This window comes from Dendrobium catenatum, unplaced genomic scaffold (genome assembly GCF_001605985.2).
Source record: "Dendrobium catenatum unplaced genomic scaffold, ASM160598v2 fragScaff_scaffold_747, whole genome shotgun sequence".
NCBI classification, from domain to species: domain Eukaryota; kingdom Viridiplantae; phylum Streptophyta; class Magnoliopsida; order Asparagales; family Orchidaceae; genus Dendrobium; species Dendrobium catenatum.
In genome coordinates, this window is record NW_021319209.1 from 371,480 (window position 1) to 394,828 (window position 23,349).

At 34.4% G+C, this 23,349-nt stretch overlaps 1 protein-coding gene across 1 annotated transcript; it reads right to left on the minus strand.

Moving 5' to 3' along the window:
• Positions 1–21,718: 21,718 nt before the first annotated feature.
• LOC110102202 (aspartyl protease family protein At5g10770-like) lies at positions 21,719–23,055 on the minus strand. The gene is made up of 2 exons (XM_020830422.1): positions 22,884–23,055; positions 21,719–22,683 (listed from the first exon to the last, which is right to left on the minus strand). Exons 1-2 carry the CDS (start codon positions 23,053–23,055, stop codon positions 21,719–21,721), a joined length of 1,137 nt encoding a protein of 378 aa, XP_020686081.1.
• Positions 23,056–23,349: the final 294 nt, after the last annotated feature.

Below are 23,349 nucleotides of genomic sequence, written 5' to 3' on the forward strand. Positions count from 1 at the left end.
TAAATAAATAAAATTATAAAATTACATTTATAAATTCATAATACATTATTTATAATTAAAAAATATAAAAAAAGATAGTTATTATGACATATAATTAAATAGCTAAATAGCAAAATATTAAATATTATTAAACAAAAGTAAATATTATTTGCAATATAAAAATTAATTAAAAGTTATGTTTAAAAATTTATAATTTTGGTTGTTAATTTAAATAGTTTATTTTAATTTTTTAGTCCCACATCACCTAATACTTTAATTTAGTATTGTTTATATAACTTTTTTTATTCGAATAAGCAAAGAAGCTAGTCATGTTGATGGTGATAAATGTGAATAAGCTTATTTAGAGCTTATTTAAAATTTGATTCTTATAAAATTTTAACGTCAACAAAGATTTTTAAAATAAGAATTAATATAATAAAATATTAAACTAAGTTATGATTAAATACAAAATGATTTATGCATAATCAATAGGAATATAAATTTATATTATTCTTGCATTAGTTTTTGAAGTTGGATCAACAATAAGAAGCATATTTATGTATAATGTAAGAGTTTCAAATATATTGATTTTTTTTTTCACCCAATGCGCTCTGCTAGGGTTTGGAGGTTTGCGCCGTCTCCTTCGTTGCGTCATTTCGTTGCCGCCTCAGGGAAGATATCCCTCCTCTCTCACTAGTTTTTCTCAACGTTTTTCTCTGTCATGGAGGGAAAAAGGCTTTTGGATCCTGATTTTTTATCTGGTTCCTCTTCTTCTCGGTCTTTTTGTGAGGCTTTAGCGGGTTTTTCTTCCGCTTCGATCTCTTCTTATCCTGATATTAATATCTCATTTTTTAGAGGGCTTGCTTCACTTTGAATTTTGAATGAGGAAGTGTTAGCCCTAGCTGCTTCTTTTGAGTTTGCGCTTGTTGGAAAATTTCCGACCCATCGTCCGTCGTTGGAAACGATTCGTAATTTTTTCTCAATCTCAAACTTAATGGAGTTTTCTCTGACACTGTTCTTAACTCTAAGCATATTCTTTTCAAGATGGAAAATGACATGGATTATTGTCGAGTCTTCTCACATCGTTCATATTTCGTGAACAATTTCTTATGAAGGTTTTCAAATGGTCCCCTACCTTTGACATTGATTTTGAATCCCCTACTATCCCAATTTGGGTTTCCTTTCCTAATCTCAGGCCGCACCTCTTTGCCCCGAGAATTTACAAGGGCTTGGTTCCATGTTTGGAAAGCCTATGAAAATCGATCAGGCGACTTCCACTGGTACGCGGCCATCGGTTGCTCGGGTATTAGTGGAATTAGATGTTACCAAGGTTTATCCTGATAAAATTTGGGTTGGATTTGAGACTTTATGCTATATTCAATCGGTTAGTATGGAGCCCTTCCCTGCTTATTGTTCGCATTGTAAATCCCTGGGTCATTCCAAACCGGATTGCCCTGTTCTTCACCCTCTTCCCAATCATGTGGCTTCCCCTACTGTTGCTGAGGTTCCTTCTATTAATTTGGATTGTGTTCTTCCTGATTCCTTACCTCCTGCAGCTCATGCAGTTTTGATTAATGGAAATGGTAGATTGGTTGTTAATTCTTCTATTGATAGTTTAGATGAGAAAGTTTGTGTTTCTGGTTCTCCTATGCCTATTCGGGATGTTTTATTGACTCCAGTGCCTGTGGTGCACTCTCTAAATTTGCCTGCTCGTGCTTCTATCCCCCCTGTTGTGGTCGGTTTGGATGCTTTGGATAATGTTGTGGTCGATGTTGTGTCTCATTCCGGTGGTGGTGTTATTGGTGTTGACGCTGTCGCTCTTTTATCCCTTGATGCTCAATCTTTTCTTCCACAAGGTGTTATCCTCGCCTCTCAGGAACCTTTTCTTGTCGCCCCTCGTGCATGTCATAGTGCTAAGGTTCCTGATTGTGTTGGTTCTGTCTTGTCTGGGAGGTCCGCCCCTCCTGTTTTGGCTAGTATTACGTTAAAGCCTTTGGTTTTGGATTGCCCGAATGTGACTGATCATGTTCCTGATAATTTGGATGCGGGTGTTTGTGTGGGTTCTGCTCGCCTCCAGTATTGAATGATTGTTTAGTCAATAACAATTTTGTGGATATCCCTGTTAATTTAATTGATTCTCATAGCTTAGTGTATCATGTGGGGGACAATTCATGCATTGATGTTCGTGTGCATTTGGACTGGCTGCATGGTTCATCTGATAATGAGCCGGATTCTATTTTTTTGGATTCGAGTGGGGATGACGACCCAGGGAACCCTTTTAACTTATTACATGATAAACCTCTTGTATCTGTTTCCTCTCGTGGTAGGGCTCGTGGGAGGGGCAGACGTGGTTGATGATGTTTTTCTTGGTGGTTGCTTACCTGGTTTTTTGGCTTTTGGTTGGCTATCTGGGGGCAATGTTCTATCCCCTTGGGGTGGCCTTGTAGATGGCTTGAGTTTTGGTTTTGCCGTGGGCTTATTGTTGGTTTGGGTTACCCATTCAAGATTTATTATATGGACGATGAGGAAGCAGCATTGCTACAAGTGTCATGGATGGCCAGGGTTGGTTGGCAACATGGGTGGCCCGTTTTGTTGACTTGGCAGCTTTTTATTTGCGAATTTCTTTTTTCCCATTGATGGCCCCTCCCTGGTAACCCGACACTGGTCTGAGTCCGCGTCTTCAGTTTCATACCCCCATTTTTCCTTTATTTTGGGTTATTGCGGTTCTAATTGTAAGCTATTGATGTGGCCCGGTGTGGGGTCTTTGATTGTATCATTTCTAATTTAATGTATTTCCTAATATATTGATTTTCTTACATCTCATAAAAAATTTCTAAAATAGAAATTAAATTTATATACGTATATCCAATTTTTATAATAAAACATTCTAATGACATTTAAAATTATTAAAATTAACATTATTTTTAATTATTTATTTACATTTTATTTAAATATATATTTTTGAAATAATTTTAATGAATTTGGGCTAGAGATGATATAAATCGAAAAATTAGTTGATGCTAAAAAAAGGCTGACCAAGAGACTCAACTCAAAATCGCTACAACCACGGTTTATAATAGAACACCACCGTTATTGCCTCCAACTTAGGAGGCGAATATATATGCTGCGCCCTGGAGTATTCGCAGTGGTAGCGAAATATAAAGTTTAGTGTCTTAGCATTCTACGAAAATCCGGCAAGCAATCAGATAAGAGTGAGGGTCTAGCATTTATGAGACACCAAGATTTTTACGTGGAAAACCCCTGAAAAAGGGGAAAAACCACGGGGCCTTGCCCAGTTTGAATGAATCCACAAGTATAGCAATTGATTACAAATGAGGTCCTTCCTTGAGGAAAGACCTTAGCTTGAAGTACATCTTATGAAGTACATTACATTGTATGAATACAAAGAATCATTGTTGACTTGTTGGTTTGGTTCGAAGGACTGTAGTCGATGGGTGACGTAAGTTGAAAGGACTGTAGTTGGCGGGCGACGTAAGTCGGCAGGACTGTAGTCAGCGGGCGACAGAGGTTGGAAGGACTGTAGTCGGTGGGCGACATAAGTCAGCAGGACTGTAATCGGCGGGCGACAAAGGTCATAAGGACCCTTGAAATCCCCTTCAAGGATCTTCTCCCTCTCAAACTCCACCCTTTCATCTCTCTCTTTCAAGTTCTCACTTCTAGTTTTCTCCAAAAGAATGAAGACACAATGACTGTCAAAGATACACTTTCTCGTCCTTTTACACTCTCTAAGTGTCGACAGAGAACCGGACCGATGTTGTTGAACTTCACTTGAGAGCCTTCAGAGGAGATGGGCAGAAACAAAGAGATCTTCTTCTTCGAGTAACCTTGTGAATCCCTCACAAACCCCTCACTTGATCTCTCACTCTTCACTCTTACAATCTCTCCCAAACACTCACACTCAATGATCCCTCTCAAGAGAAAACAACTCCAAAGGCACTTGTAATTGTTTCTTGGACTCCTTATATAGAAAGGACATGAAAAACCGTCCAAAAAATTGCTAATTTCAAGTTTTTCTGCGCAGTGGATCATCCCGTACGAACCTGAGTTAGTACGAACGAACTGTGGAAAAAACTGTCCCGTACGAACCCTTTGTGCATCAGTACGAACTAATTTCATCCTGGGAAAAAGTAGGTTCGTCCTAGGACGAAAAATTTCATCCAGTACGAACAATTATATCAAAAGTTGGTTCTGAAAACTGCAGAACGTTGCCAGAAATTGCCATAGTTAGTTCCCATCGTCCTGGGATGAACTGGACTTAGTCTGGACGAAATTTTTACAGAGAGAAACTCGTCCTAGAACAAAAATGTTTCATCCTGGACGATCAGGACTTACAAAAAATTTTATAGTTCAGTTCCTGTCCGTTCCATTACTCTTATAAGGAGATAACTGATCTGATCGTCTCGTACGATCAGCACAAAACTTTTTCAAGATCTCCTTTAGTGTGTCTGAATTTATTCATAGTCTGGAGTTCGATTTTTCTGAAATATTAGTACACACAAGAGAAAACAAATCTTCCAAAAAATGTTAGGAGATAATAACACATAAAACAATAATATTTGGAATCCTCAAAACTATACAAGTTGCAAGAATGTAAAACATACAAATACCAACTTTCCTAGCAATAAGTGTTACTCTACCAGCTGTAGAAATGGACTTCTTGCCCCAAACGTCCAATTTAAAGACTGTTTTCTCCAATATGCTAGAAAAATCTGCAGCCACATGCCTTCTTAAAGTAATTTTGTTGCCCAAGTAAATTAAGTCCTTGGTTTCCCTGAAACCCAAAAGCTTTGAGATAATTTTCCTCCTCCTTCTCTCCATGTTTTTTACTGAAAACAATCAAAGATTTAGAGACATTTATCTTTTGACCCATCCAATTGCAATAATCATTAGTGATTTCATAATTATCTTAATCTTCTCATATTTGCATTGGAGAAGATCAAGATGTCATCTGCAAATAAAAGATGAGATATCCTTGGAGCCAAAGGTGCAATTTTCAACCCTATAACATTTCCTTTAGATAGAAGAACATTAGTAAGAAGTTGGGAGCAAAGAATGAATAAGAAAGGAGAGAGAGGGCACCCCTGTCTAAAGCCACTTCTCTCTTTAATACCTTCTAGTTCCACACCATTGATTTGAACAAAGAAAAATGAGTCAGAGACACACTCCATTATGAGATTCAAAAATCTTTTGGGAAAGCCAAAATAAATCAATACTTGTTGTAAAGTTTTCCAAGTCATACTGTCGTATGCTTGTTCCATATCCAGTTTAATATCTACCAAGCCTTTTCTTGATTTGGAGATTCTAAACTTGTGAAATAGCTCTTGGGCAATAAGCATATGTTCTGATAATGCTCTTCCTTCAATGCAAGCCACTTGCTCTTCAGACACTAAGCCATGGATTACTTTCTTCATTCTTTTTAAAAGAACTTTTGCAACTATTTTGTATATTGACATACACAGGCTTATAGGTCTGAAATTATTTGGAGAAATAGGATTACTTACTTTAGGAATAAGAATCACTAAATTCTCCTTCTACCTTGAAGACATCTTCCCTGAACCGAAGCAAAGTTGGATAGCTTTCCACACATCCATCCCAATGATCTTCCAATATGCTTTAAGAAAGGAATATGTAATTCCATCCAATCCCAGTGAAATGTTGTTACCAAGTTCATTAATAACTTTCTCAACTTCTTCAAGCTTGAATTCAGCAACCAGGATACCACAATCTTCTTTATTCAAGATGTTTTCATTTATGGGCCAATTGTCTAGAGTACAATCTCTATACTCCCATTTCTTGGAAAAAAAAACTGAAAGAAGTTCCTTCTTATATAATCCTCATCTTTAGTTAATACTCCCTCTTCATCTCTTATTTTCTTGATAGAATTCTCATTTCTTCTTCCATTCACAAAATCATGAAAGAAGGAAGTGTTCACATCCCCTTCATTCATCCACTTGGCTTTGGCTCTTTGTTTCCACCATGTATTCAACCTTGCAAGAGTACAATTGAATTCCTTAATTTTGGCTCTCAGGATCATTACATTGTTGTCCTAGAACTGTAAGTTTGAAGCCTCTTCCTGCTGTAGATTTTCAATTTCTTTCTTCAGCTTTTCCTTCAAAATTTCCAGCTTTTGATGCTTAGCCTTACTCCAAAAAATAAGGCTTTGATAACTATAGACATTTTCTTATTTAAAGCTTCCATATCATCACCTCTTACAGATTTGAACCAAGAGTTCCTGATCACAGAAGTTGCCGTAGCATATGATATCCAAACATCCTCAAATTTTTGAATTCTGGATTTTTAAACTTAATGTTGAAATAATTTCAAGACAATGGGACAATGGTCCGATGCTATTCTACTCAAATGTCTTACAGCAGCTAGATTGACCGTCTCTAGAGCTTTAAAATTCAGCAAGCATCTATCAAGCCTTTCTAAAATCCGTGCACTTCCACTCTTATTATTACACCAAGTGTATTTAGCACCAATAATACCTACATCGTGTAAGTCATTGTTGTTCATGAATGCTTTCATTTCCAAAGGCCCGTGAGTGAAAGTAAACTTCTTCCCACCTTTCTTCTCCTCTTGTGACAATATGCAGTTGAAGTCACCTCCAAGGACTGCTGGAATGTCCTGATCAACAATTCCATCAAGAAAATTCCATAACTCTCTTCTACCTTGGAATTCTCTGCTACCATAAATAGTAGCAATCTTCCACTTTTTTTATTGAAAATTTCCAACTCCCCAAACATACACTGTTCTGAAGTCTTGATTAAAGAAAAAGAAGCCACATCCTTCCTCCATATCAACATAATACCACCAGAATTCCCTCTAGATGGCTGCATGATAAAATCCAATTCTTCACCCATTATTTTGATAAATTCCTCTTTGGACAAAAAATTTATCTTAGTTTCCACAATGCCTACAAAAAAAACATCCCAGTTTTTAATGTACTCCTTTAAATATAGGGAGGCCTCCTTGTTCACCCCCCTATAATTCCAAAAATTGATTGAACTCGTTTAGAAATTAATGGGGGAATTCCCCCACCCTTCCTCTTATTCAAATTACTTCTAGCTTTCCTTGTAGCCAAATTCAATGGGCCCAAATGTCTCAACTCCTTTGCTAGTTTGTTCTTCTGTGCAAAATTCTTCTCAGCATTTAGAAAACCATTTTCTTCAATAACAATAATATCCTCTACCGTTACATGTTTATTATCCACCTTTTCTTTGAAAATGTTTTCCTCCATACTTCTCATAATTTCACCTTCTTCTAATTCCCCATCAAATGAATTTACCCCACGGATATCTTCATTATTTCCCTCTTCACTTATAGAATTCAGCAATTCAAATTTGTTACTTTCCCATATAGTTCCTTCCTTGGTTGAATCAACTTCCAGGTTTCCATCAAAAGTTTTCTGTTCTCCCACATTTATGGCTTGAACATTTTCATTATTCACATCTTCCCTTGAGTTCACTGCATTTTCAAGAGATCTACGAACCACCAATTCTGCATCTACACCTGTTGTATCCTGCACCTTGCTGAATAGTCATTTATTTTCTAATTGAACATTTCCTTTCTTCAGAAGATTTTCAGCAGCTATAGTTCCCACATTCACATCCTTATTCTTCTCTGAATTTACAGCAGTTTCCTCCTTGTGCTCCACATATATTTTTCTCCATTGTCTTCTTCCTATATTATTACTCTCCTTCAATTTCCCTGTTCTTGTAATGTTTTTCTTCTTAACCATGATCCATGGCCCATAAGTGGATTCACCTTCCAATCCTACAACATATTTTGTAATAGTATCTTCTCTCTAAATTCCATTCTCAGCAGCCTTCTCCATAATGTCTTTCTTCTTGTTTTTACAATCAGTTTTCATGTGACCTATCAACCCACATTCACAGCAGAAAGTAGAGATCTTCTCATACTCAAATTTCTGAAAAAATCTCCCTGAGATACTCTCCACCCAAACACCTAAGGGGAGCTGCTGATCCAACTTGATCCTCACACAAATTCTAGCAAATTCCCTCTTCCCCCATTGAAACATGTTTCCATCCATCATGATAGGCCTACCAATTGCTGAAGTAATCCTAGCCACATTGATTTCATCCCAGCAGTGAAGGGGTAAGTGAGGCAACCTTACCCAAATAGGGGATGTAAGACCCTTTAAGGAAAGTGTAGAGAATTCAATAGTCCATTTCTCCATTCCAATTATGTGGCTGTTAAAAAACAAGGGACCACCCGACAAAACTCCTTCCATCATGTCTTTTGTTTCAAAAGAACACAAGAACCAACCCTTGCCCAAGGTTGTGAAATGAAAATTTCCAAATAGCTTCCATTGCCTCCTTACTTCCCAAGCAACAACATGTGCAGGTATCTCTTTTCCAAAGACCTTAATAACTAAGGAATTCTTTAACCTTTCAGCATTTACCATTTCAGCTTCTTCCTTCATCTTCACTGCTATTCCGTCTTCAGCTAGAACTTTGTCTTCATCTTTAAAATCCAGCATAATGTATGGTTTCCTCTTCCACGGGTTATTATTATTATTAATGCCAATCCTGCTGGGCATTACTTCATTCACCTTATCCACAATGCCAACCTCCTTTGTGTTTAAGCTATCTTCGAAATGCAAATTTCTGCTAACAGGGAAATCAGAATTCGCATTTATCTCAAGGAAAGGTCCTGAGATTGCATTTGAATTTACGAATCTGTTAACATAAATCTTCATTTTCGAGGAGGACGCCGATGGATCCACATTCAACTTCTCCTTAGATTTCCAGGTAACCCGTGGGGTTTGAATCTCATTATCATAAACAACAGATTTTCCTTTTCCTTCCACATAAGCAATCTTCCTCGGAACATCAACAACATTGTCCCTGATAACCAAAGGACCAGTTGCAGCTCTGATCACAGGATCAGTTAACGATTTCTTCACACCATTCCTCGAATGAACATCACCATTCAGGATGTGCCTCGTTTCATCCAGGTCAACTCTGTCTTCAGTCACCACCGCCAAAGATGGCCGCCGGCCATCTACCGCCATGGTCCCCAGTCAACTCCTGAACGGAGGGAGTGAAAATCGGGAACAAAAATTTTCAAATTATTTGAACTTTTCTCTCACTAGAAAATGGGATTTTTTCTCAAAACTTATTAATGAATTAGAAATCAAAATATTTTTTTAAAAAAAAAATATTTAAGTTTTAATTATTAATCTCTAAATTTATTTAATTTTATTTGAATTTTGATAATTTTTTTTAATTTTATCTATAAATCATTATTTGATTGAACCACTGTAAAATTCTTGTGCGCTCATTCTAATTTTTGTTTTCTACATTTTATATTTTGTAATTTTTTTTTCTGAAAATTACATGGTGAAAATATGCGGTTGATTCTAGATTGAGTTGATTAATTTATCATCACTGTTATTATAATTATTGTTAAGTTTATTAGCTTTTTCATTAGGTAATCAAATTATTTATTTTAAATTATTGAAATTTTTCAAAAAGATTTTTGTTTTGTGCTAAAGATATTTTAAATAACCATCACCGTTATTATAATTTTGTGCTTTTTCATTAGGTTTAAACTTAGGAATTGTATATGAGGCCCTGGAGAGCTAGAATGAAATCAGTTCTGGGCTTGAGAGGCTTAGGGTTAACGAGATAGTGTAATGGTGTTGAATGAGTATTTTTTAACCTTTGCCTAATTCAAGTTGTCTTGGGTTAGTTGGATGGCTGGGATTTATTTGGAGGTGTTCCATAATGCTTAACACATTTCCTAGGGTTGAATGCTGAGAATAAAAAATGATAAAGATCAAAAATGATAAAGGACCACGTTGTGCAAAGTTTTTTTTTCCTTTTATGTACATGAGATGATGGCATGCTTAGGGAAAATCTAAAGCTTAGGATCTATTTAGGAGATGATTAGAAACATTCTAGAAGATTTCTAAATAGTTGGAATAGTTTAGAGTAAGAAGAAATAGGTATTTTGAGGATTTTTAACTATTTAGAAGGTTATTTGACCATTCATTAATTGTTTGACCAGTCAATGAGTCAACAGCTTTTGAGGTGGCATGTAGGTGATGCAAGGATTCTATTTGGATGAGTTTTAATATGTATGAAGCCATGGGTCTAGAGTATGAGCAAAGGAATTCATACAAGATGAAGTTTGATCAAATATTTTCAATTGACTAAATTAAAGTTATTATGATTTAACTCATGTGATTGTTGGATACATTTAGAACATAGGTTGGAAAAGTTGTAAGAGGTCAAGATGCTTGATATGAATGCATGCATTGAAGTTGTCCAATTTGACATGGTTTGACCAAACATGGGCCTAGTTGAACATGTTAATTGATGATTGGTTCAAGGTGACTAGTCAGGTTCATTTCATTAGGAGATATGTTTGGAAAAGTTTAATGAAGTTCAGGATTCTTTTGATGATGAATATAAGGATGATTGATGTTTAATGGTCAACTGATCTAGCTTAATTGACAATCTTGATCAATTATTGACTTAGAAGGCCAATGATGGTAGGTTTAATGTATGAGGCTCCTAGTGAAATGGTTTGGACCCTAATTGATGTTAAGGTCCTAGCTAATTGAGTCGGATATTTGTAGTGTAAGGGTGTGTAGACACAAATTGGTTTGCTAGAGATTTAAAATTTTAATAAATAAAGAGATTTATTACGGTTGATTGAATATTGTTTAAATGTTGCTAGAGGTTTATTATGAAAGTTTATGAAGGTTGTTAAATCTTAAAGAACTAGCCTGAGGCTAACCAAAAGGGGGGTGAATTGGTAATTTTAAAAAAATTCTTAACTCCAAAATAATAATGACAATATTTTTTAAACAGTTTTTAAAAATTAAAAATACCAATTTCTAAATCATTGTGGAAGCAAATGAGTTTATAAAAAATATTAATTTTACTACGATGAAATTTTGATTTAAATAAACTAATAATCACTAAATTTCCCAAGAAAGTATAACAAAAATAAAATACAAAAAATATAAAAGTGCAAAAATGAAAAAACACACCATAAATTTTTATAGTGGTTCGGTCAACCTTGACCTACTCTATTCCCTAGAGTCCTCCGTTCCGGGTATTGCACTAATCACTAAGTAACTCTCCTTTTACTTTCATAGCTAGGAAAATAAGCCCTTACACACTCACTTTCACCAAATCTGATGCGGTGGAGTGTCGGGTGCTATGTCACCCTCCCGGTGATGATAATGGACATTGACTCATTTTTCTCCCTCCTAAAGAAGGTAGATAATCTCACCTCCTTTTTCACCCTCCTAGAGAAGATAGAGTACCTTGAGGACTTGACCTAGAAGTCTCTCTCCCTTGAAATCTTTTAAAGACTCATCAAGGTCACAGGAGGAGCAAGGGTGTAGCTAGCCCAGAGTAACTGTGAGATCTCCTCACACTCCTCCCTCACGCTCAACCTCACCTTCTTCTTCCTCTCAAACCCTAGATTTCTCAATGCTTCTCTCATAAAGTGCCTTCAACAGTCACACATTTCTCTCACAATTTCAAAGAGAATCTTTAAAATATGCTTAAGTAATGTGCTTCAAGAAACCCTAAAAAATCAAGTTAGCCGTCACTATTTCTATAGTACAATCAATTCAAAACTAATCACATCCAATATATTATAAACAGTCATTCAAATGAATGGTTCAATTAATTTGAACACATCATACAGTAAGTTCCAAAGATCGTTTGTTATGATATATTTAATTTCCTTTATTTATATAGGATGATTCTTGGGATGACAAAAAATCATCCATGATAATCGTCTCATACTGCTCTCATCGTATAGTATAATTAGTTGATTTCAAGAAGGTCATATAATATGATATTAATATCTAATGTACGATTAGTTAAAAATCATGATTTTGTTTATTACGATCTTTTGGATGACCAAATTTTATCTCTACCAATCATTTGGTATGTTCAGTATTGTACGATATAATTAGCTATCATTAATTAAAGTATGATTTAATTGACTAATTATAGGGGTTAATTTTAGAAAAATTTTAAATATTCATACAGTATGATTAGTTCAAAAATTAAATTTAAAAATTTTGCTTAAATTAATCTAGCAGCTATGGTTTTTATATCATAACGAATCGTACAGTAAGATCATAATTGTATAATATGAATAGTACATAGAAACTAAATTTTTAATTAATTGTTAAGCCCATTCTTTCTATACTGATTGTGCAGTACGATTATAAGTCATACAATATGATTAGTATAAAAATTTTAACTTTTAAAATTCATATCACTCCCCCTATGCGTGTATGCACAGTCACCTAATTGCATATATTCTTATATGGTCATGTTGACCTTTTTTTTTCTCCATACTAGGTCAAGGAGTTGACCTGGTCAAAATTGATCAGGCTAGACCCCATGACCCATCCCAATGGGTTCAGGGAGTCAAGCCAAGTCTACTGAGCTCAGACCCAGGTCCTAGGTCAACTTGGTTGACCAGGTCAACCAGGGTTGACCCAAACTTCTTCTAATTGGTTTCAAACCAATTTCAGGGCTCCTGGGCTCAATCCCTCCACTCCATTGGACTCAATGATTCAGACCCAACCCATTGGGCCCAAACTTGAGCCCTAGGTCAATCTGGTTGACCAGGTCAACCTAGGTTGACCCATTAGGCCTCATTGAGCCCTAATCAATTTTGCATTCATTCAAACCTTGAATTGGCTCAATACCCCATCCCCTTTGACTTATTTGACTAGGTTGATCAGGTTAACCATTGACTTGGTCAACCCAAGCCTTAAATAGGTCAAAATGACCTTTTTATGCCCAATTAGAGCACATTTAATGCTCTAATGAATGCCTATTGCTTCTAAATTCAAATTCCAAGTTCTTAAACCTATTTTCCCTCCTAATCATGCTTTGATCGAATCATAGCCATTGGTATTAGGTCTAGGGCTTTAAATAGTCTGTTTAGGCTTTATTAGGAGGATCTTGGATTCGATTCCTCCTGAGCCCAAACGAGCTCGTGTGAGAGTTCCCCTAGGATCCCTCTACCCTCCACAAGCTGAACCCTAGCGATTGGAGCCGTCACTGGTGAACTTTGGAAGAACCCAAGATCTTGAAGCTTCCAAGTCATTTTGTGTGCGATCTAGACATCGAAAGCTCGTGTTTTCTTCTACAACTAGGAGCATGGACAGCCTACAAGTGTAACAAGCTAAAGATCTCCCATATCCATTAGGTATTTTCGGTAAAATTCCAAACCCTAGGTTAGTACACATAAGTTTAAATAACTTTGTCATAATAGCATTTCAGACTGAGAGAAAGGTCCCCCATTGATGCTCTTCATACCTAGTATCTAGGTTTAAAATTTTGTTCAAATCCATGTACCCGATCGAGAGAACGAAGCGAATATCAGTTTTAGGGCTCGGGTTTGCTCCTTCGGCCGTCAGGGAGTGATCTCTGTCGTTCATCTTGCAATCAACGACTGAGATACATGGTTCGGATCGGCCACGGATCTAGATCACTCAGTCCGCCTTCCCTTCCGAGTAATCTCAGCCGCCCGTTCCTAACAACGGGTGATCAGATAGCTTCAAACCACGTCCAACGTGGTTAAGGAGCTGACCTTGATTTCAGCACCGCGTCAATCATTGCCAATGATTGCACGGCGCTGCAATCATTGGCAATGATTATGCCGCGGACCGCGGGCCCAATCCCGAGCTGCCAAGTGTCGAGCCGAGGGTTTTCTTAAATTTTTATTTATTTTAAAAGAAATTTAAAGCTATTTTACTCACAAAATTCACCAAAAATCATTTTTGAGCAAAAAAATACGTACAATATGTCAAATCGCTCGTATTGTCACCTTCTTTCATTTAAAATTAAAATTATTTTAAAACTATGTGTATATTTTAAATTATTTAAAAAATAGTAAAAAATACTATTTTAATAATATTCATAGTTTATTTTAATTATTATCATTATATCATCATCATTATTATTATTATTATTATTATTATTATTATTATTATTAAGTAATTATAGTATTTGTTATTATTAATAATCTTTTTTATTTTAAGATTATTTATTATCATTTTTTAATTATTTTAATCATTATGATTTATTATTATTATTATCATTTTATTTCCAAATCAAAAAAATTTTTAATTAATGATCATTTTTTACTATTTATCTATTTATTATTTTTAAAGTTTGTGTATATTATCATTATTATTATTATATGTTTTACTTATCAAAAATATGTTTTATTTTATTTCACTATATATTTTTATTTTTAATTTAAATTATTTTATTATTTATTACTATATTATTTATAATATTATTATTTTAAAACCATCTTATTATTACTAATATTTAAGTTCAAAAATTTTATTATTATGGTTATTCAATTTAAAATGTAATTTATTATTATTATTATATTATTATTATTATTATTAATTATTATTATTATTATTATTATATATTATTATAATTATTTTAAATCAAAAGTATTTTTTTATATTTATTATTAGTGTTATTATTATTATTTTAAATTTAGTAATAGTATTATTATTCAAAAATTGCTATTATTATTATTATTTATTCATATTTCAAATTATCATTTTTATTATTATTTTTCATTATCATTTTTTAAATCTTATTATTATTCATTATTATTACTTTAAAAATATGATTATTATTATTATTTATTAAATAAACCCTAAATTTCTAGAAACTTTAACATTATTTTATTATTTTTAATAATTATTTTTAAATATGAATTAAATAAATTATTTAAATACCTTTTATTGCTTAAACTTTGATATTCATATTTAATTCATTTTAAATTCATTTTTGCGAATGATACTTGAAATTTTTAGAAAATTAATATATTTGTACTTAAATATTTTCAGGTATTTAAATTTACTTTTTCTGGCTGTTTTCTGTATTACCTATATATTGGATTGTTTAACTTTTATTTAAATAATTAATTATAATAATTATTTTGAAATTAAAAATTATTTCAAATCATTTGAACTCGGTTCGGGTGACCAGTGGATCTTCCCTATATTTATATAGATATAAATTAATTTATTTTTAATTATGTTATTTTTCAAAACTTATATATATTTATGGATATTTTAATTATTATAAATATATCTTCTATTTTCAAAAAGAGTTTCTTGGTCGGGAGCCGACATCGCTGAAGTTGCTTACGAGAACTAACCAATATCAAGCTGACCATCAATGGGTTGATGAAAAGGCTAAAAAAGTGCATGTGAGTATAATATTTCGGAGTTTAAGAATAGAAATTTTTTATAATAAAACTCATTCTAATATCAATATGTTTTATGAATTTATTCTCACAGGATGATTTTGTACGAGCTCGGGAAAGTCGTTAGTACACTGGTGAGGGATCATCTTCAGGATCGACCCAGTATTCTGAGTATCATACATGGTCAGATGTTGTTGGAGGAAGGCAAAGGAGGAGGGTATATGGCTTGGGTTCGTAAGGCTATGCTTATGAGGATAATTTATTCACCTTAGTATTTTATGATCCTAATGGAGCTGAAGAAAGTGTAAGCAAGAGAGTTGCAGTGCTAACGAGAGAGATAGAAGAGATGAGAACCTAATCATACTGTGAGACTTTAAAATAAACCATACATTAAATTGGATTTCAAAGAAGATGAGCTGGTTCTGTCTGAAGATGGAAAGGCAGTTAAGCTTAATGTGGAATTGGAGGAGATGACTCAAAAAAATTGTCTAATTCTTTGGTTATTAAGGTTTTTAGGAAAGATTTACCATGCCATATGGTGGCATGGGAGTTGAGAAAATAATGGAGTCAATTCGGACAATTCGACTTTACTATATTGGGAAGAGGATGGTTTTTATGCTCATTCTCATCGGAAGAGATGGTAGAAGCTGCTCATTCCGGAGGACCTTGGTTTGTGAATGAACATATAGTAGGTATGGAGAAGTGGTCTCCAGAATTTAATTCTTCATTAATTAAAGGTCTTTCTTCTCCTATTTGAATTAGAATGCCCCACTTTCCTTATCTTTGAAAATTCCTCCAATGTCGGCATTGTTATTAGGAAGAACTGAAGCATCTATGTTATATTGGTTGTACTATTTTTTGTATATCTTATAAAAAGACAATCATATATTCTTGAACCCAATTTTCTTTTCTTAGGATATGCTAGAAGAGCCTTAGAATGACACCCCATAATTTTAAATATTTTAAATTGGGTATTCTATTCTTCCAAAATTCAAAGAGTGTCTTTCTAGAATTTTAAAAATAATTTTATTTAATAAATGATAGGCTGATAAAATAGCTTCATCCCTTACATAATTAAGAGCACCTGAATAAATGAGCATACCATTCATCTTTTCTTTTAAAGTTCTATTTTTACATTTAGCTATATCATTAGATTCAAGTGAAGAAAATGGAGTAACCTCGTGAATAATACCCTTAGCTTCATAAAAGGAACTAAGAATTATTGTGTCATATTCTTCTCTTATATCTATTCTATAAGTCTCTTGATTTTTCTTTCTAGTTTATTTTTTTACTTCAGCCTTATATTTCATGAATTTTGATTTGGTCTCATCTCTATTTCGAAGTAATTAAGCCAAATAAATCTTTAACTCAAGTTAATCCGAATCTCAATTCTATTTAAATTTCAATCAAGTCTGGACTTCAAACCTACCTAGACTATAAACCTATCATGATCTCAACTCCATTCTAAACCATGATCCTACCTCTAATCTCGCTTCAACCATGTTTAATTTTTTATGGTCACCCAAATGATATTTTTGATAATGTAATTTCAATCAAGTTTGATTTAGAGTCTATCAATTACATATTGATAGGACATGTCTCAAGAGGCAACCCTCTAAATTTAAGCTCAATTTGAGACCTCTATCCCTAGGAATTAGATTGAAATCCAAAGGTTATAAAACCTTCAAATATTTACTATCTTTGTCAATAGACCTACCACCCAGTGGATCTAGATCTCGAAGATCTCTCTAAAGCCTCTAATCATATCCAGACACATAATGATGACTAGTTTAACATTAAATTATATTTTGGTGGACCCACTTTGGCCCTCAGTTGACCAGCGGTCAAAATGACCAAAATGCCCTTAAAGGAAAATTTTGGAGTTTCCTCTACACTATAACATAGACTTTTCAAATCAAAGCCCAGAAACTCCTCCAATGAATCCTAATCACCATTACGATTGCAATGGACTCAAGCCTAAACCCTGTTCAAGATTATTTGACAAAGTCAGCACCTTTTGACCAAAAAACCCTTTAGGTTCCATTGCTCATTCGGGAGTATAAGTTGAAAAAGTGCTTTTATAATTTCCAAAATAATTGCATCATTTTTTTCAAAATTAAGACAGGAGAAAATTTTTAAAATACCAATTCACTCGCCCCTCTTCGTTAACCGTTGGGACAAAAATTTAGATCTAATAACCTAACTCATATTTAACAAGTTTCAACAAGTGGTATCAGGGCTTAATTTTAAAATCATAAGTTTAGACTACTTTTTGATTAACGACCATGGCTACATTTATAAACTGAATCACAGCCTGAGGATGAAGACGACATCACGTTGATGACTATATAGTTTAGAAGCTTTCTGAAGGGGAAGCAAAAGAGACGTTAGCAATGAAATCAAAGTAAGTTTAATATGAATATTAATGTTTCGAAAGATGATATTTTTTATGAGTGCATGAAATCTGGACACATTAAGTTAGACTGCCCAAAACTCAAAGCCACTCCTTGCAAGGAGAAGGTAGAGGAGAAACCAATTGTAAAGAATTACAATAAGAAATTCCAAAGAGCTTTTTGGGTGGACTCAGCTTCAGACTCGTTAGAGACTAAAAAGAAAGAGGAAGTCACCAATCTGTACTTGATGGCTGATAAACTTGATCAGTCAGATCAAGAAAAAGTATGTGACTTGACTTACAATAAACTTTTAGAAATCTCTAAATGTATACATGATGCATATAGAAAGTTAAATAAAATACATGCTAGTTTGAACTCAGAATTACAAGAACTGCAAAGAGAACAAGAAATCATTAGGAAAGATCATGCATTAATTGATAAAAATAATATTAAATTACTTGATGAGTTTGCCGATTTGAATAAGAGCTATGAAAATTTAAAATCAACCTATACAGAATTAGAAAAAGAATTTAAAACTTTTAAGGATGAATCAAAAAACATAGAGCACTATATGAATTATGACATAAGAATCTATAAGGACATGAACATGTATTTGAGATTGAAAGTGGAAGCTCTTAAAAAAAAAAATAGAAAATCCCCAACACTTAAAGATTTTACAAATCCTATTTTATATCCAAAATTTTTAAAACTCAGTAGGAAATAGAACAATTATAAAAATTTGAGAAACCCATTTCATTGAGTTAAATGTTTTAATTGTTGCATGTTTGGACACATAGCACACACATGTACTTCGGATAGAAAAACTCATTTGTTGTGGAAGCCTGAGAAGTATAAAAATAGACATATCATACATGCATATATTTATAAGTTTCTAAAAGGTGAACCCAAATTTGTTTAGGCTTGCAGGTTTAACATTTGATGATTTTGTAGGATCACTCTCACACAAGGCCTCATAAGAGCATATGGTATCTGGACAGTGGTTTTTTAAAGTATATGACTGGAGATACTACACAATTCATATCACTGGAACCTAGGAGTGGAGGCAGGGGTACACTTAGAGATAACACCACAAGGAAGGTGGTAGGATCATGTATGATTGGGATCTTGAAAACTTTTTTATAGAAAATGTTTTGTTTGTAGAAGACTTAAAGCATAATCTTCTGAGTATTAGTCAGCTATGTGATAAAGGATATTGTGTTAAATTTTTTCCTACTAGCTGCATATTAAGTTTGAATGGTAATGATGTTTTACATGGTATACAGGTAAATAATATTTATATGCTAGATTTGAATTATATCAAAACTCATACTGTTTTTTGTATATAAACTATTTTTGATGAGTAATGGCTATGACATAGGAAACTTTGTCACTCTAGCATGAAAAATCTTAAGAGAATTACCCAAAAGAACTTAGTGAGAGGTATATAAAAAACTAAACTTTACTAAAGATCACTTTTGCGATGCATGTTAATTAGTAAAATAGGGGAAGTCATCCTTTCAGTCCAATAAGGATTTTAATGCTAGTCAACCTTTAGAGATTTTACATATGGATCTTTTTGAATTAGTTGGACCTATAAGTCTAGGAGGGAAGGTATATGGATTTTTGATTGTGGATGATTTCTCTATATTTATATGGGTTAGATTTCTATATCATAAGAGTGAATCAGAAATTTTTCAACTTGGATTCAGAGGAAACTAGGATATTAGATTTTGGCAATTCAAAGTGATCATGGAGGAGAATTTAAAAATGAAGAATTTGAGGATTTAGGGTTATTAGCGACAAAGGATTGATCACAATTTTTCTGCACCTAGAATCCCTCAATAAAATGAGATAGTCGAAAGAAAAAATAGAATATTAATAGAAGCCGCTCGAGACATGTTGAGCTAGTAGCGTCTCAGGGTTATTAGCGTCTCAGGGTTAGTGAGAAAGGAAACCCCTAAACAAGATGACGAAGATAGGAAAGTTTAGAAGTTCTTTCCTTACTCCTCATACTTAAATCATGAAGATGATGTAACCCTTGAAGAGCAAGATTTCAATGAATTAAAGGAATTACCTTTTGGCTACTTTTGCGTTGGTGTCAAAACTCTTATCTCTAAAGGTTTCGCTTCGACTCGATTGACTAAGGGTAAGCTGATACCATGAAGATATCTGGAATTAAAAATTTAATATAAATTGGACAAGTGGTATCAGCTTTGGTACTATTTGTTCATGTGACAATGATTAATATTTTTTAATGATAACTAATCATCCTAAATTTGAGAATGTCCCAATAGAAGTCATCGATGCCCTCAATAGACTTTTTTTGGAGACATATAATAATTCTGATGAGCGGGAGGAAGTCTGGCAAAGATTGAGAAGAGATCTAGTAGCGGTTGTCAAATAGGCAAAAGTTTGGCAATGGTCCAAAAGATATTTAGAGGAAGTAAACGAACTGGCAGAATTTGGGAAAAGATTGGTGCTCGAGAAAAGATTTAACTGTGGTCAATGAATGGGCAGAAAAATTGGTGGGTCAAGAAACTGGTGGAAGTTTGGTGACAGTTGTGAAGAAATATGGTGACAGCCGACGAATGGGCGAAAGTTCGATAAAAAGATGGGAGGAGATCTTACAACAGTAAATAAATTGATAAAAGTCTAACAATGATCGGGAGGAGACCCGACAACAATCAATGAATTGGAAAAAGTCCAGTGATGGTCAAGAAGAGATCCGGTGCCTATCGATGAATGAGCGAAAGTTTGGAGAAATCAAAAATAGATCTTGTGGAAGTTTGACAATAGCCAGGATGAGATTTTGAGGCAATTGAAAAATGATGGAAGTTCGAAAATGGTTGGTTCTTTGGAAAAGATCGAATGATGGTCAAAGAACATGCATAAGTCCCGCGATGGTTGAGAAGAGATCCGGCAATGGCTGATGAACGAGAAAAAGTTGACGATGACCAGGAAGAGTTCCCGCGGTGATCGATGAATTATCAAAAGTCTGACGATAGTCGGGAAGAGGTTTGGAGACTTCCGATGAACGGTCAGAAGTTTGACAACTGTCGGTGATTTGGAAAAATTTGGTGGCGATCAACGAATGGTCAAAAGTTGGTTGATATGAGATTCAACTGTGTTTGATGAATGGGCGGAAGTCTTGGAACACTCCGTGATCGAGAAAAGACTCCGTGGTAGTTGGCTAAAAGAGTGCTCTCTAAGTTTGTTCCTTCATCTCATCTTCTCTTCTTCATTTTTCCCCTCACCTCATGTGAGGAATTGGGGACTATTTAAAATTTTTATTGAATGGCATGGCTTGTAAATATGAAGAGAATATAAGGTATATTCAGAGTGTTCCATCGGATGATTCATATTGATGCCCTTCATTATGAAGTTTTTACTTATTATTTAGATGACCTACATATGTAAGAATTGAGTGATCTTGGATCGTAGGATTTGTCGTATTGAGCCACTCAATTCAACTATAAGAAGGTAATATTTGGGTATTATTTAGTTATCCAGTTAATGCTCTGAAGCTTTAAAAAAATCTTTGATCTTTTGATTTGAGCCTGTTTGGGCTCGAATTTGACTTATTTTGGTGTCATTGGGCTTGTCTCTCTAATATCTTCAAGTTGACAATACTTGTATTGAAATAATAATTGGGATGGTCCCCATTTCAATTTTTGTAGCCTCAACCTCATATTTCCATTGAGGTTCATGCTTGATCATAATGATTTTTTTGGAGATTTATTAATCTTAAATTTTGGTTTAGATATAATTAGAAAGGTAAGATAATTTTTCCTGAAATGTCAGTACACACAAGAGCAAATGCAATTCTTCTAAAAAATGTTAGGAGATAACTACACATTTGAACAATAATGTTTGAAATCATCAAAACTTCATAAGTTGCAAAAATGTAAAGCATGCAAATAGCAACTATCTTAACAAAGGGTAAGCACATTTGAGATTTTTTGTCCCCGAAAAGTCTCCCCGATATACCTATGTTAATAATAACATTGTTTTCAAAGATCAACTCAATCGTCGGCACATTCACATTCCGATAATTAGTAAAGTCGTAGCATGTGTCAAGTCGCCGTCCGATATTTTGCCATGTGTTTTCTAAAAGTGATGCGTAGTGCAGAGTAGGTAATGGGCAGCAATCTGGTAATCACTGAGCCAGAGTCCAACATTGTTGCAGGGAAGCCGAACTCATTAGGTGGAAGTTCGATCTTTTCATGGTTAACATAAATAGAATCAAGATTTACGAAATAGAAGGATGGATATTTAATGCTTCTTAGCATCAGTGTATATTGCACACCAGTGGCAGAGCTACCTAGTGCGAGATACCCATCTATGGTGGGTTTTGATGGTAGACAATATGAGAATACCTTGCCATACAATTGAGGTGCTTGGGAGATAATCGAAACTGACCCCTGGCCAAGGCCTAACAACCCATCTTCCATCTCAAAAATTCCTCTGTTTAAATGGCCGCATCCAAAGCGAAAGTTATGAATAACATCAGAGGAGAGTCTTAAGGTGTCTTTAATGAGGGATCCTTTAGTTATAGAATCATCTCCATATTGTAACTCATAGAGACAATCGAAGAATGTCCACCAGTTGCAACTATGTCTTTTGAGTTGGGAATAATATATGGAGAAGCAGGAAATGGTTCTAAAGGTGGAGGACTCATGTGGGTCATAAATTGGGTCTTTTTGCTTATGGCATAGATCGCATGGCTTACATTGGATCCATGTGAGATCGCTACCAGTGTCAATCTCAACTGAGAAGAACTTGGGAGGGGTGCCTAGGCCTATTGTGACGATAAAGTTGTTACTACCGAGAGATCTGCCTTCATTTGTCGGAACTCTTGCATCAAGAGGGTTGAAGCTGGAGGTGTTGGCGACGGCTAGATGATGAATGTAGTCGACGCGGGATTGGTCTTGTTGCATGATCAGATCATACTGTTCCACAAGGGATAGATTATTTTGGTTCCCCAAGGGTGAGCAAGGGCCATATCGGTCGACCAACTTTAGTTTGTAAGGGCTCGTGCCTGTCAAAATTGGTAAAGCTTCTTAATGTACATATTGACTGGGATTAGAAAATTATGGTTGACAAAGAATCTTTTATTTTGCATTAGGTGTGAGTTTGTGATATTTATCAACTGAGCTTAGTTTCTACAAATTTATTACTAATTTATTTAATTTACAAAAAAAAAGTTTCAAACATAGTATTAAGAAATTGCTAGCATACCATTATGAGGCACGGAGCAGGAGCTGCTCGGCATTAGTGACTCGACGTCGATGAGATTGTATTCTCCGGTAAGCCCACGTACTGATACTAGAGAAATCTTCTCTATTAGAAGCAAAAAGTAGAAGAGTTTGAGAAGAGTATAACATGGGAGCAGAAAAGAAGAAGTCGCCATGAGAATAAAGCTTCCAATTTTCCCTTTGTAGAACTTGAAGGAATAAGCCAAGCATATGAGGCTTTATAGGTGTGGTTTGTTGCGCATTACACATTTGGTTGTCCATTTTTAATGCTTCTTCTGTTTCAAAATGTCAAAATAACAAAAGTTTATATGTTTAGAAGAACTGCTTTCCTAAAATAAAATCAACTTGCTATTTTGGGTGAATATGCCATCTTTTTCCTACTCTTGAATATCTCATTTTCTAAAATTAGAAAGTACATATGTGTTAATTGAACCTAATTAGGGAAGACC